General features: G+C 41.0%; 1 protein-coding gene across 6 annotated transcripts in view; it reads right to left on the bottom strand.

The window, feature by feature from the left end:
* Positions 1 to 14864, bottom strand: part of LIMS1 (LIM zinc finger domain containing 1) — a 132998-nt gene that overhangs the window by 4533 nt on the left and 113601 nt on the right. For all 6 annotated transcript variants that reach the window (XM_090021330.1, XM_090021322.1, XM_090021304.1 and 3 more), the window contains exons 3-8: positions 14181 to 14247; positions 8066 to 8186; positions 6671 to 6820; positions 4284 to 4434; positions 3576 to 3668; positions 2026 to 2074 (exon numbers count right to left, since the gene is read on the bottom strand). In XM_090021330.1, the coding sequence (XP_089877456.1) occupies positions 2026 to 2074; positions 3576 to 3668; positions 4284 to 4434; positions 6671 to 6820; positions 8066 to 8186; positions 14181 to 14247 (631 nt within the window). The remainder of the gene's footprint in view (positions 1 to 2025; positions 2075 to 3575; positions 3669 to 4283; positions 4435 to 6670; positions 6821 to 8065; positions 8187 to 14180; positions 14248 to 14864) is intronic.

The following is a 14864-nucleotide window of genomic DNA, read 5'->3' as shown; positions in this document are numbered from 1 at the left end:
CCCTGAGACACAGTCAACTATCCTGTTACAGGTAATCCTCTCCCTTATTTGTTCATTCGTTTTCCATCTCTGGTAGAATAAAACTGAACAAACTTCATTCCTGAATACAGTGTTTTATTATGCATGTGTATTCAGGAATAAAAGAATGGCTATAAAATAATGGTTAAAAGTGTGCAGAGAACAATGACATTACATACTGCGATCTGCTCAATTTAGCATCGAGAACCTATAATATGAAACACAGTACACAGTAGAAACATGAAGGTACCTAATTATCACTTAATCCAAATTAACTGTTTTCTTTTTGCAGCACTTCAGTGAAGTCAAACAGAATATTTCCTTCAAGACGACTCCTACATTGTTGTTTTATAGATACATTATTCTATAATATTAAAAATATATGGGTTCCCCCTATACTGATGCTACAATCCATGACATGATCTCGTCTTAAGAAGACTAAGTCTTATTTCACAGGTAGTGGTAATGGCCTTGCTGATGCTAACACTGGTATATGGTACTTCTTCAGCCAGATGGTATTGTAAGGTAAATATTAATTTTGTATTATTGCATTGTTTTGATTATAAAATTTAACTTTTCCCCTAAAAATAAATCACTTTTTACTAATACAGGAGGTTAATTTATAATCTGATCAATACAATACTGTTGTGCAGAGCCTATGACCCCCTGCAAAGCTTAAGGGTGCTGCACAGGATCTTCCATTTCATTACCACCATGCTGGAGCAGACATCCTTGTGTGGAACCTTAAGGGCCAAACTGCCTGGCTCTTAAAGGTTCCACCCAAATTTGTCCACACAGTGGCAGAGGAGTGGCAGGCATTGCTTACATGGATAAATCCCACCATGATGAGTCTTGGACAAAATGCTTTGGCACAGAAGCTTAGTTTAGCATTTTTAGTACATACAACCCTTTGGGTCCTTCCCTTGATTAGCTGATTCTCCTCTAGGATTTTGTAAAATAAATAAGATTTCAAAGTGTTTGATTTGTAGTTCTCAAGCTACATGCAGCGGAAATTTTTTTCCTAAAATTAATCCTGAAAATGAGGAGTTGGTTTATAATCCGAATAATATGGTACTTCAAAATTCTTCAGCAGCTTGTCTCAGTTTGTTGTCAAACAGCCATTGTAGTTCTAGGACATGTGCTCTCTTGTAGTGCTAGCCTTTTCCAGCATTAGCCAGATTTTTTAAGTACACTTAGGGCTGCTTAATATACACATACTCGGGAATGAGGGTGAGGCATTTTAATTAGAACGGTTTCCGGAGAGCCACTCTAATTAAAATGCTGCAGTGTCACATGTATTAAACCCCTGAGTATTTAAAAGCAGCCATGAGACACTTTAACTAAAGCTCATTTGAAGAGCTGTAGTTAAACTGCCCCCACAACTATTCTGAAAGGCGAGAGGGGGGAGGGAGGTGGTATAATACACGTGACACTGTGGTGATGCCAGTTCTAATTAGAATGTGGAACAGACTCGATTAATCGAGTCTGCTCTGACGTTTTCTAACTAGAACGCATGGGAGCACGTCCATAGGCCGCCTAAGTGCCTAATTATGGAGGTTAGCATCTAATAGGAATTTCAAAAGTTTCTAAGAATCTAATTCCCATTGAAATAGAAATATGGTGCTTAGGTGCTTTGAAAAATGTGGCTAGGTACTTATGTGTAACTGTAGGTGCCTACTTTTAACAATCTTAATTTTAGGCTCTAGTCATTTAGAGATGACTATATATGAACTTCTGTATCTGTACAGAGCTCCATTAAAGCCAGAAGGGCTCCAAACAAATGCAGGAACTGTCTGCCTACATCATATTCCATGACTGGGCCATAGTGTTTTACACTCATGAGAGAAATGGAATAATTTAGAAAAATACAAATTTGGAGACGGATAATGAGACATAATCATCACTTCTAAAGAGAAAACACACATCTTCACTTTTACTGGTGCCTCATTTAGTTACTGCTTCTTGTGAAATGATTTGATAAGAAAATGAAACGAGAGAAGCGTTTACCATCTCCTTCAATCACACGATTACAGTGGAAACAAACATCGCCAAACAGCTGTAGATGGAGAAAAAAATGCTATGAATTTATCCCGGGTAGATTCTTAAACAACCAAATAATTATGTTACAGCATAGGGACATTAACACAGCTCTGTTTAGCTCAGTATGATAAAAAGAATGCTGGGGAAAAAATTTAAAGCCACTTTCTACTTCCTTTTGTTACAAACAAGATTGTAAAATTATATCAATTTTAATAATATACAATCTGTTTCTTTTCTACTCTGCTAATCCTGTTTCATTTTTTCATTTCTCTTATCTGGCACATTTAAAATATGCTAGTCAATTTCCTTTATCATTAACTTATAGTTGATTTAACTTTCAGGTTCACATTCATGACTATAACCATGTCTTGATGTTTCTATTACCAGCATTGCAGGGAAATACCCATGTCTTTTTGCTTTTGTTTTTATAAAAACTTATATTACAAGAGCTAGTTCCTTTTGGGCCAAGCAAACAAATATACTTGTTAACATCTATAGGTTATGGCATTTATCCTTTACATATCATCAATATTTAGAACTATCAGTATTTCAATCATCAATCCATCAAAACTATCTTTAGAACTATAGCATTTATTTTTTATTTGCAAAAAGTTATGCACATGATACTTTTCAAGTTGCTTGTGCTTCAAATAGTTGTAGTGAATTAATTTGAAAAGAATAAACAGAAAATATATGTAGTCTGTTCATCTTGCCAGTTATGTGAAGCTTAACATGGATATGCAGGGAACCTGAGGAAGGGCACTTGATGGCCAAAAGCCTGTCCAACCACTCTCCCAATTATACAGCTGGTCCAATAAAAGGCACCACAAAAAATCCTTGTCTCTCGTACACTTCCTGGACCATCACGGCTGTAGTGACATTATGACTCTACTATAAAATAAATTGATCTGTGGAAAGAAGGACCAACTATAAACATGTACAAAAATAAAAGTGGTCACTAGGTGGTGTCTTCCGACAAATGTATTTGGTGTTTGCAGCTTTGGGAGATGAAAAAGTTACCAGCTGAGCGGCACAGCACATCTTCATATAGAATTCTGTCATTTGACAGTAATAGCTGTAAGGAAAGCCAAGCTCTTAAGGCCTAGTGTTAAACCCCTGCTACTGAGTAACAAGATTTTCTTTAGATTCTTGGAAAAGATTGGAGGTCATCTGTACCACTGAACAGATGCACAAACCTTGCAAACACCAGGAAGCTCAGGGCAGTCCTAAGTCAGTAGTAATGATAGATTTGAAAGCGAACTGCAAACCATCTCAGGCATACTTTGTAATAAGTCTTACAATCTTGTTGAAATACTTAAATCAGTTCCAGAAAAGCATTTAAATACTTATATATGAATGACAAAAACATATCCAAGATTACAATTATGAACAAGATGCACACAAATAGTTGTGAAATGGCCACACTGGGCCCTTACTATTATTATTTCTTTCCTACCAATAAAACAATTTGATTAATTGTGAATTTATCAGTGGACAAATGCAAAATGCAACCTCACCTGATTGTAGTGGGTTTCACAATATGCCAAGCCCTTCCTTTCATAGTGACGATGACCAAGGAATGGCTTTTCACACTTTGCACAAACAAAATGCTGTAAAGCAAATGTTACAAATCACCTTCAGATTAGTGGTGCTAATGAAAATTTTTTTGGAAACAAATACACAAATGAGGGGTCAGGATTAGTAAAGGAAAGTCTCTTAGCTGTTCCTTCTTAGACCTTAGAAATTTAACGTTAAGATCAAGTAAACATAAAATACTGCTTCTTTTAAGATCTGGCACTTCAGATTTCATGGACTAAATACACTAAAATATGAAACTGAAAAGGTTTTGGATGTGACTAACTAATATCATGAAGCTAGCTTATTGAAACATTATTACAAAGTTTCTTGCTTAGTGTTCATCTCCCTGCTTCTTTGTCTATATTTGCACTTAAAAGTTTCTAGTTTCAAGAGAGATTTTTTAGATCTACCAGAGACCTTCCAGAAATTTCCATAATTCTCACTCAAAGTACAAGAAATATCAAAGCAGCACATTTTTTTAAATAGGAGCTGCACGTATGATGACAATTAAAAGATACAATGTAGAATGTACGGCAAACTATTTTGTAGAATGTTCTGATCCTTTTTATTAACATTAACTCACAAAATCCAAGCAAGTATATTCAGACTACCATTTTGTAAAACACAATACACTATCTGAGGATTACCTCCACATGCCACTGTTTGCCCATAGCATTCACTACGCGTCCTTCAATTGGTCTTCTACATGCTCCACAGATAGGAACACCCATTTTATCATGGCAAGGCAAGCAATATAATTCTCCCTTCAACTCTCGGGCATCAGCACTAAGTTCCTTCCTGTTGAAAAATTAATTGACGAGTAATACAAAGAGCTGATACTACAGACAGTTTCACTAATATGGATTCTTAAGCACAGGATTTACTCTTATGAATTTATTTTAAAAGGTTTATTTACAGTAAATAATTGTCTTACTCAAAAATAGAGTTACAACATAGTGCCTGGTTCTGGGGCTTTTGTCCTCAGGACTAACTACTTCTATTGGCAACTCAGAACCATTAAGTATCATACATTAAATTGTTTTAAATATATGGTAGTTTTCTCATTTGCTTACATGTCACAAGATCATTTTGCAAACTATAGGCATGTTGGAGTAAATTCAGTTCCCAGTGCTACTAAAGTAAATCAACTGTAGTTGACACATTCTGGATTTATACAAATGTAACTGAGAAAAAGAATATTCAATCATCTGTGTTTCCATTAATGCTCCATGTCCTACCAAGCTTCAAGGAAAAAAGAAATATGCACTCATATTTCATGGTCATATTTATTCTCTTCCAATCACAGGATCTCAGCTATGTTTCTTAGTGTTACTTTGTAACCTGGATGATAAATCTGAATAGTTATGTCATTGAGAAAATATAAACTTTAAAGCTGATGGCACTCCAAGATGATATGATTTGGTTACTCTTGCTTTAGGATTACAGATCCTTTTTTCAACTGATCTTTCCTGTCTATTTATCCTATATATCTCCAACGAGAAATTCCCTTCCTACTTCCTGAATGTCCAGCTACAAACAACTAGTATGCCTGTGTTATAGCTCCTACTATCTCCAACCACAGTACCTCAGTGAAAAGCTGTGGCTAGCTGTTCTACACTGGAGTCTAATGTTAAAAAAAAAACCAAAATCTGTTATGCACTCTCTCTGTCTGGTGCCTATTTGGGATGAGGAATACCTCTCCCATCCAGCTGTTACAGAGGCCACTTTGAAAATCCACAGTTTTTATGAAGTACATCAAGATCCATACTAGTGTTGTATAGCTTTCTAGCAGCTGTCACAGCAGTCTGCAAAATTCAGACATGTATCTCAGTCCTGAAGTCAAGAATAGGCTGCTGCAGCCAAAGACAGAAAAAGAAGTAAAAGCAGCCAAACAGCAAATCAGGTATATGCGAGGAAGAAAACTGTACTTTTCCCATTTGTTTTCAAGAAACTCAGAAAAACAGATAACTAACTGGGATTTCCAAATTTACCATGACTTAAAAAAGGACTTGCTATGCAGTACTGGCTTTGTTTTTGGATATTGTGGTCTAATTTTTCATTCCTTCGGGCCATAGTGATGACCGATATTGTGTCATACCAATGAATGTTTGTGGCCCCCTCTATAGGTTAGAGGTATTGCACAGTTAACCAGCTAACTGAGCAATTATCTTGAGACCAGCTACACATGCAAAGTACATATCATGTCATAAAAAACTCCAACCAGCTTGAAAATGTGTACTAACTTTATAGCTGGTTGCTATTGAGCTTTCATTTGTACATGTATCAGGGTCTCCCAAATATTGATGGTATGTCTGATGACATATCAAGTGATGGAGAACCTACCATGCAGACAAGTAACCTGTCCTAATTGTTAGCCACTCTCCTTGTTACAATTGACTGGATTTCTTTAATGGGTTGTAGGGTGGACAAGCTTCTGTCCAGTCTCTTATCTCCTCCTCGATTTTCCTGCCACCATTTAAAACTCAGTTACATTCCAAAATGAACTTCTTTTCTTCCCTCTTAATTTCTCTCCGACTTTTCCTCCCATTTTTTTCAAAACTTGTCCATGGAATGCAACTTCAGTTTTACCTTCAACCTCTCTCCCCCCACCCCCCATATTCAATCACATTATATCTGCTCACTCTGTCTTCTCAACTGTAACCAAAAATGGTCATGTTCACCCTAGTGAAACCCTTATCTATGTCTACAGCTGCAAACTGTGACTATACGTATAGCCACCACCTCTCCCCTGCTAGCTTCTTGTCCTGTAGTTTTCATTTAGACCCATTAGTTGTTTCCCAGATTTCTGGAATCCAGAAACACGAACATCTTCTATCTGAGCTAAAAAGATGCAGTCCATCAGCTGACAGGCATTTGCAGACTCAATGCTTAACACACACGTTGAGCTTGTAGAGGGGACATGGAGGCACACTATTAGCATAGGGTGCTCAAGGCTGCACTTTAAAATGCAAATAGGCAAAATAAATAAAACTAGCATTTCTTAATTATTTCTCCCTTTCCAGAATGCAGTTACCCGCAGTTGGCACAGTTGAAGTGATCTGGATGGTAAGGATCATTCTTGAAGATGAGAGGCTGTTCATCAATAATAGCATGGCACTTCTGGCAAATGTATTTCCCCAAGCCCCTCGCTTTTTCCCGGTTGTGACAAGGGCGGCAAAGATGCCTAGAAACAGTAGAAAAGGAAAAAAAACAGTATCAGTAAGTAAAGATATCTGGGAACTTTACTTATAAAATATCTATTCAAACTTCACTTCAATCAGCTGTCTGCTAGACATAGAAACCTTTATGGGTTTCCTGTGTGGTAAATCATGCTTAAGATAAGTAAAGGTAATTTTATTCCATTCACTGATGGAATCGTTGTTCTGTTCTCTTGTGTTTAGTCAAAAAAGTGGAATTAAAATGTGCTAAAATGTTGTGTTGTTGACTGGTTTTACTCTGTGAATCTTAAAGTTCAGATTGGAAGCCCTCATTCTGCCAATACTTACTGACAAGCTTAAATTTAACTGGATGAAATCAATGGAATGGCCCATGTGCACCAAAACATACTACTGAAGAGTACAGGCCCTAGTGACAGACTCTGAAACATTCACTCACACTGAACAGTATCTCCCTCCTAGAGGAGTCCTGCAGAAGTTATTTGGACTACTCATGGAGTGCCCCCAAATCAGATAAAGGCATCAGAATCTGCACCATGGTGGGTTAGAAAGAAAAGGCAGTTGGAAAAGGTGGCTTGGAAAGAAAAGCCTGTAAATAAGACCAGAATATTTGTGAGTAAACCAAACAATTGCTTTTTTCCTATATATAAGGGTGAACTCCATAATGAAGAAATAAACAACAGAAAATGAAAAGCCCTGATTGCAGCCACATACTTCATTCTGAAGAAGTACTCAGAGAACCCCAGAGAGGTGTTAGGTAGATGTGTACAGAAATTGCTGAAGTGGCTATTATCACAGCACCTGTGTCTCTGAAGCATTAGCTACTGGAATCACACCAGAAAGTATCTGACATCCCACATGAAAGAATTAATGGAATCTACTGAATACTCAAAACACACTATCAAAACATTCTCCCCTTATTATGTACCCAAGTGACCTAAAGTAAAAGATATACCCAGAAGGTGACCCTGTAGGAAGTCTGGAGATGAAGTGGTTCATTTGTTGGCATTTTCTAAGTGTTTAAAAACAAAAAAAATCAAGAATTCTTAATGTTGACATTTCCTTTTTGTGCTGCATTCTCTGCGTACGAGGCATTCTTGAATCCTTGTCCCATAAGGGTACCTTACGTGTAAAGAGAGACACTTCAGTTATATTCACTCCCTTTACTGTCATTTTTTAAAGTTGAGATAAGGTCAGCTACAGATTTTGGGAAGCCTTTATCATCACCAGTACAGAAGAGGCCAAGGGTTTACCTGCCAGCATTCTTGACAAATCCAATATCAGCCAGCACTTGTTGGCAAATATCACAGCAGAAGCATTCTGGATGCCAGCTATTGTTCATGGCTTTAATAACACGACCAATAATGAACTCACCTGCAGGTAAATAAAATACCAAGATATTAAAAAGTATAAAGTCCTTTTAAATACCAACTCAGACTAAGTAAATAGAAAAAAAACACACAAACAAAAAAACCCAATCCTTCCTTTCGGTTTAAGCCCTATTGCTCCTAAAGCCTGGGTTCTCAACATTATCTTTGGCAATACAACCAAAACAAATTTCTCTGCAAACAAAGCATCTCTCCTCCCATCTCTCACACTCTTTACAACCGTGATTCTCAGTTGGGAAGCTGCAGCATGATGGGGTGCCACAAGATCCCGTTGGGGTGCCTCAATACTGGCCCTGTGCAAGGAGGTGAGTGCACTGCTCAATTCCTACCCTGCCTACCCCAGAGTCCCCTGGATAAGCTTCCTCTTCCAACCTTTGACAGCTCCTGCACTGGCTGCTCTGAGCAGCATGCTCTACCACAGACAGATGGGAAGAAGCAAAGATGCATTTTTCAGGTCAGCTCATTCCCCAGTTTTTTGCAAACACCCAGGGCTGGTGGGGAGGCAGTGCAGGCGGTAGTTTTGGCTCCCAGCATCTGAGACCCTGGAGGAACAGCTGCAGTCATATTTCTCTGAGAAGAGCTTTCCCCCTCAGGTACAGACGGTCTCAAAAGGGGTCCCGTTCCCTCCTATCCAAGCCTCATACGTTAAGGGCCCATCATGTGCCATGTTTGTGCAGCCTGACCCTCATCCCTTCCAGCTGCATGTCCATTTTGGCCCCAGGGCTGGAGTTCAGGGGTGGATCACCCTTGGGGTAAACAAAGCCAAACACTGCCCTGCTAGTTCCCAGTCCCTAGTGGTAACCTGGACCCACATGTGTGTGGAATCCAGATACTGTTCTGGGAGCAAACATTCACAGGGCTAGACAGAATTTGGGGGAGTACCTTGAAGGGATGACTGTTCTACTTACATTATAATATAGCAATAGTGTTAACATCACATTCATTAATAAAATAATGTTTTTATATTATAATATTCATACCATATTCATATTAGTTTTTTAAAATGGGTGTTACCAAATTCTGAAATCTAGTGGAGGGATGAATGTCTTTAGTCTAAAAAGATGGATGTCTTTAGTCAAAAAGACCCACTAATTTACATGCCCTTCTTTATTGACCTCATTTACTGTCTGTTTCCCTCTTCCAGTCCTTGTATTTGGTCAGTTCCTGTGAGGTAGAGGATTGATGCACATTGCTTTTTAACTGAAGTGAAGCCTAAATTTTAATTAGTGACATTCCTTGGCTCGTATAATCATAAATTTTGAAGACTGAATTTGACTTAAAAGCTCAGGGAACATTCTGGACATCAGTGGGAAGGACTCTAATGACAAATCAGAGATCAAGACATTAAGAGAGCCTGATTTCCAGGCAAAGCTTGTCTGGTTCTACTAGCCAAGCAGCATCATGACATCATATGCAAGTCAGCCTATGATCACGCCTTCCCTCCATTTTGCATATTGTGAATTCAGCAATTGGAACGATTCAGCAAATGAAACTGCAAGGTGTTTTCATAGATTTCATAGACATTAGGGGTTGGAAGGGACCTTGTGAGATCGAATCCAGCCCCCACCGCCATAGGCAGGAAGTCAGCTGGGATCAAGTGACCCCAGCAAGAAAAACATCCACATGTTTTTTGAAAGAGTCCAAAGTAGGTACTTGCACCACCTCTGAGAGGAGTCTGTTCTAGACCCTGGACACTCACACCATAAAGACCTTGTTTCTTATATCTAGCCTAAATCGGTCTTCCTGGAGTTTATGGCTGTTAGATGTTGTTATTCTTTGGGGAGCTCTGGTGAACAGATGTACTCCTTATATAATTGTAGGCTGCTACCAAGTCCCTCCTGAGCCTTCTCTTTTCCTGACTAAAGAGTCCCAAGCCCCGCCGCCTCTCCTTGTACAGCCTGCCCTCCAGGCCTTAGATCATATGAGTGGCTCTCCTCTGGACTCTCTCAAGCTTTTCCACATCCCTCCCAAAGTGGGGGGCCCAAAACTGGATGCAGTACTCCAGCTGCAGTCTCACCAAAAGGCTGGGTAAAGCAGGAGGATGACATCCCTGGTTTTGCTTGAGATGCATCAGTGGATGCACACCAGAGTTTGGTTTGCTTTGCCAGCTATAACATCATATTGGTGGCTCATATTCATCTTGTGCTCAATCAAGAACCCCAAGTCTCTTTTGGTCATGGTGCTAGTAAGCACAGCACTGCTGAGCCTGTAAGTATGTTGAAGGTTCTTCCTGCCAAGGTGCAGCACCTTATACTTCTCTACATTGAAGGCCATCAGGTTTTGGTCAGTCCACATGACAGCATGTCCAAGTCAGCCTGTATCCTCAGCCTGTCCTGAGGTGTGACTGCCTTCCCCCCATAATTTCATGTCATCTGTGAACTTTGCCAGTTCGCATCTGACTCCTGAATCCAGATCGTTAATGAAGATGTTAAAGAGTACCGGCACAAGTACCAAGCCCTGAGGGACTCCACTGGTCACCCTGTGTCACATTGATTTGCTCCTCTCAACTAGTACTCTTTGGGTCCAACCCTGTAGCCAATTACCTAGTCATCAGACCATAAGATGATCAAAGCCACAGGTCCCCAGCTTAACCATGGGGAACTACATCAAAGCCTTTCTTAAAATCCAGATATATGACATCCACATCATCTCCCTTGTCCAGGGCACAGTTACCTGGTCATGGAAGGAGATGAGGTTGGCCAGGCAAGACTTGCCAGTCACAAAGCCATGTTGGCTGGCATTCAGATGCTTGCCTTCTGTTAGTCTGCTGTTGATAGATCCCTCAACAATTCTCTCCAGGATTTTTCCAGACACTGATCGGTCTGTAATTCCCCGGGTCATCCCTCCTCCCTTTCCTGAAGATAGGGACCACGTCAGCTCTTTTCCACTCTTCCAGGACCTCACCCAGGCGCCACAAATTTTCAAATATCTTTGCCCAGGGGAATGCAATGATATCTGCCAGCCCTTTCAAGACTCTCAAATACATTCCATCTGGGCACACAGACTTGTGAATGCCCAGTTTCTCAAGGTGTTCACTCACCTGATCCAGATCAATTTTGGGCCTGTCATCCACTCCCAGGATGGTTTGTGTCTTTTTTGACAGTGTTATTCCCTTGGGAGGGTGAAAAACTGATGCGAAAAAGTCATTTAGGAGATTGGCCCTTTCTTGGGTGTCGGATGTCAGTTGCCCCGTTGGATCTGTCTTTGTTCTTTTTTCGACTTCCCACATATCTGAAGAAGGATTTTTTGTTGTCCTTGATTCCCAGAGCTAACCTGAGTTCAGTTTGTACCTTGGCATTTTTGGATTGCACTCTACAGGTATGGGTGAGTGTTGAGTAGTTCTCTTTGGTGATGCTTACTATTTTCCAACTGGTGTAGGCTTCTCTTTTGAGTTTAATGAGGTCCAACAGTTCCTTGTTCAGCCAAGGGGGGCTTCCTTGCCCATTAACTACATTTCTTGTGAAAGGGAATGGCTTTTCCCTGTGCTTCAAGGATTATTACGTTTGTGAAGGATGACCATCCCTCATGTACTCCCTTTTCTACACAGGGGGTATGGCCTCTAATTGCCTGACTGACCAAATCTCTGAGTCTGCAAAAGTCAGCCTTCCCAAAGTTAAGGATTTCTGTTTTATTGAGGGGTTTGCCTGCTCTTCGGTGAACTAAGAAGATGACCAGTTCAGGGTCACCGTCGCCAAGCTTCCCTCCTCGATCCTCACATTGCTCACCAGGTCCTCCCCTTTGGCCAGGACCAGAATAAGCAATGCCTCTCCCCTCGTCTGCTCATAGACCTCCTGCATTAGGTAGAGGTCATCAATGCAAGTGAGAAAGCTATGCAATCTGTCAGATTTGTCCATGCGCTCATCCCACGATATGTCAGGGAAGTTGAAGTCCCCCACAACGATCATGCATTGGGAGCGTGTGGCCTTGACCAGTTCCCTATTGAACTGGTTTTCATAGATTTCATAGGCATTAGGGCTGGAAGGGACCTTGGGAGATCATCGAGTCCAGCCCCCTGCCCAAAGGGCAGGAAGTCAGCTGGGGTCATAGGATCCCAGCAAGATAAGCATCCAATTTACTCTTGAAGGTGTTCAATGTAGGTGCTTGAACCACCTCCGCTGGCAGACTGTTCCAGACCTTGGGGGCTCGGATCTCCAGCCTGAAGCGGTCTTGCAGGAGTTTGTGACCATTCGACCTCGTCATCCCTTGGGGCGCTCTGGTGAACAAACGTTCCCCCAGATCCTGGTGGTCACCCTTGATAAACTTATAGGTGGCCATCAGATCACCCCTGAGCCTACGCTTTTCCAGGCTAAAGAGTCCCATGGCTCTCAGCCTGTCATCGTAAGATCTGTTTTCCTGACCTCTGATCATGCGCGTGGCTCTCCTCTGGACTCTCTCAAGCTTCTCCACATCCTTTTTGAATTGTGGAGCCCAAAACTGGACGCAGTACTCCAGTACCTAGTTGGGATTGCCAGGGGTTCAGGATAGGATCTGGAGGGGAATCAGGAATCAAATCAGGAACTATCTTGGCTGAGCATAAGTGAGGCTAGACGTTTCCACTGTGGCTCCTGCCACAAAGTGCTGGATCAGACTCTTACACCTCTAATGAGTGGCTGTTCGGGGCTGCAAGCAAAGGGAGTTTTCTTTCTGCCTTGCCAATCAGGTATGCTCAGTGATAACTGAGGCAAGCAGCAGGATTAGGAAGGGGGACGCTGATATGGAAGAAGAGGAGATTGGTGTTTTCCACAAAACAGGAGGCGTGGTAGGGCAATGGGGATCACAGAGTTTAGGATGCATGTTTAGAAAGTCACTGAAATGTAGACGGAAATGGAAAGGCAGCATAGAGGAAGGGAACTTGTTGGTGAGAACAGAAGGATGCACAAAGCCCCTTGGTGTTCAGTGTAATTCACCACATAAGCAATAATGTGCATGGCCCTAGAAACATAGAAAACTAGGGCTGGAAGAGACCACAGGGGGTCATCTAGGCCTTTCCAATTTCTCGCATACTGTGTTTGTTTTAAATTTCTCTCCCACAGCTCCCAATTCATCATTCAACCCCTCATACTTCACTACCCACAGCAGCTAAGATTTACTGGTCTGTATGCCCCTCTCTCCCAGCCCCTTTTCTTTTCACAAACAAGCAGTTCACACAAAAAGTAGGTGACTCAACAGCTGGCTTCCTGTAGAAAAAAACATTCTGAGGAGAGATTTAAGAGAGGGCAGGGTAGTGACATTTCAGATCTGCTCAGAAAAGGTGTTTCCTGCATGGAGGTAACATGGAAGAAAGTTCAGAAATAACCACACAAAGATTATGAGTGCTCTAATACTGTAGCAGAGAAAAGGCAAATACATTGGGCAAATCAGTGTAATGTTAGGCAATTAAGGTTGTTTTAAACTTACAGTGCTTGAATTTGATGCAATGGAGAAAGGGGAGCCATGGGACTTGTGAGATAGATAAAACTATGGAGGTAGCTGTGATGGTCTGGGAATTATGCAAGAAGCAAGGATTTGTTCAGTGATATCTTTTATTAGACCAACTGTATAGCTGGGATAAATTTTAATAACTTCCATGTTATGGTAGTTCTAGAGTGATGTTGTAGCTGTGATGATCCAGGAGTTATGTAAGAGGCAATAATTCTTGGGAGGGGGGGTGATATCTTTGATATATATATCTGTTATAACTATGAATGAAGAAGAGGATCTTAATTTGTATGGAATGGAGAGGCACAATGTGGTTCTCGATTAACTGGTTATAGTACCCAAGACAGGAGATGATGAGAGTTTGTTTAAGCTTCAGTTCTAGAAAATGTTTTGCTTATATAAATGCATCAAAAGTCCAAGAATGGCTTGCAAGTGACTAATCAAATCAATAGCCAAATCACAAACTGGGCATGTTCCCAAAGGTTAGAGTTCCCTGCAAAGCTGTGTACTGACCTTTCCTTGGATGAGCAGTATAAACTTTTCATCTGGCATAAAAACTTACCACACTGATGGCAGCAAGGGGCAAAAAGCATCTGAAAATCATGTTCACAGTATTTCCTTCCTTCAAACTGCAAATGGAGAACAAACTGGGAGTTAGGCAGATAAAGATTGTGCTTCATATTTCAAGACATAAACCTACTGTGAAAGGTGGCTCAGAAGGTAAAGTGCCTGGCACAAGCCTGCCTGGAGCTGCCCAATGTCCAATTTAGTCTGATTGTGCTCAACTGCCTTCAGGCAACCAGGCTCCAAGTTATAAACCCAGGACAACAAGAAAAAAAAGACAACTGCTCAGTACTTCACAAACCACCAGACAGTCCAGATCCTGCTTTAACTTTGTTTCCAGAACCTGCCACAGTTCCAGCTCCGGTTATTGCTTTTGCCAAGTTCCTGTCCTGGACCAACCCTTCAGCCTTGCCTTTGCTCTGGACCTTTCTCTGTATGACTATGCTTCACAGATTTCATAGACATGAGGGCTGGAAGGGACCTCGGGAGATCATCGAGTCCAGCCCCCTGCCCAAAGGGCAGGAAGTCAGCTGGGGTCATAGGATCCCAGCAAGATAAGCATCCAATTTGCTCCTGAAGGTGTTCAATGTAGGTGCTTGAACCACCTCCGATGGCAGGCTGTTCCAGACCTTGGGGGCTTGGACAGTAAAGAATTTCTTCCTTATGTCCAGCCTGAAATGGT

This window comes from Crocodylus siamensis, chromosome 1 (assembly GCF_052110815.1).
Source record: "Crocodylus siamensis isolate JL-2025a chromosome 1, ASM5211081v1, whole genome shotgun sequence".
In the NCBI taxonomy this organism is placed as follows: Eukaryota; Metazoa; Chordata; order Crocodylia; family Crocodylidae; genus Crocodylus; species Crocodylus siamensis.
Note: the sequence above shows the minus strand (reverse complement) of the source record. Positions and strands in the feature narration are given on the sequence as shown.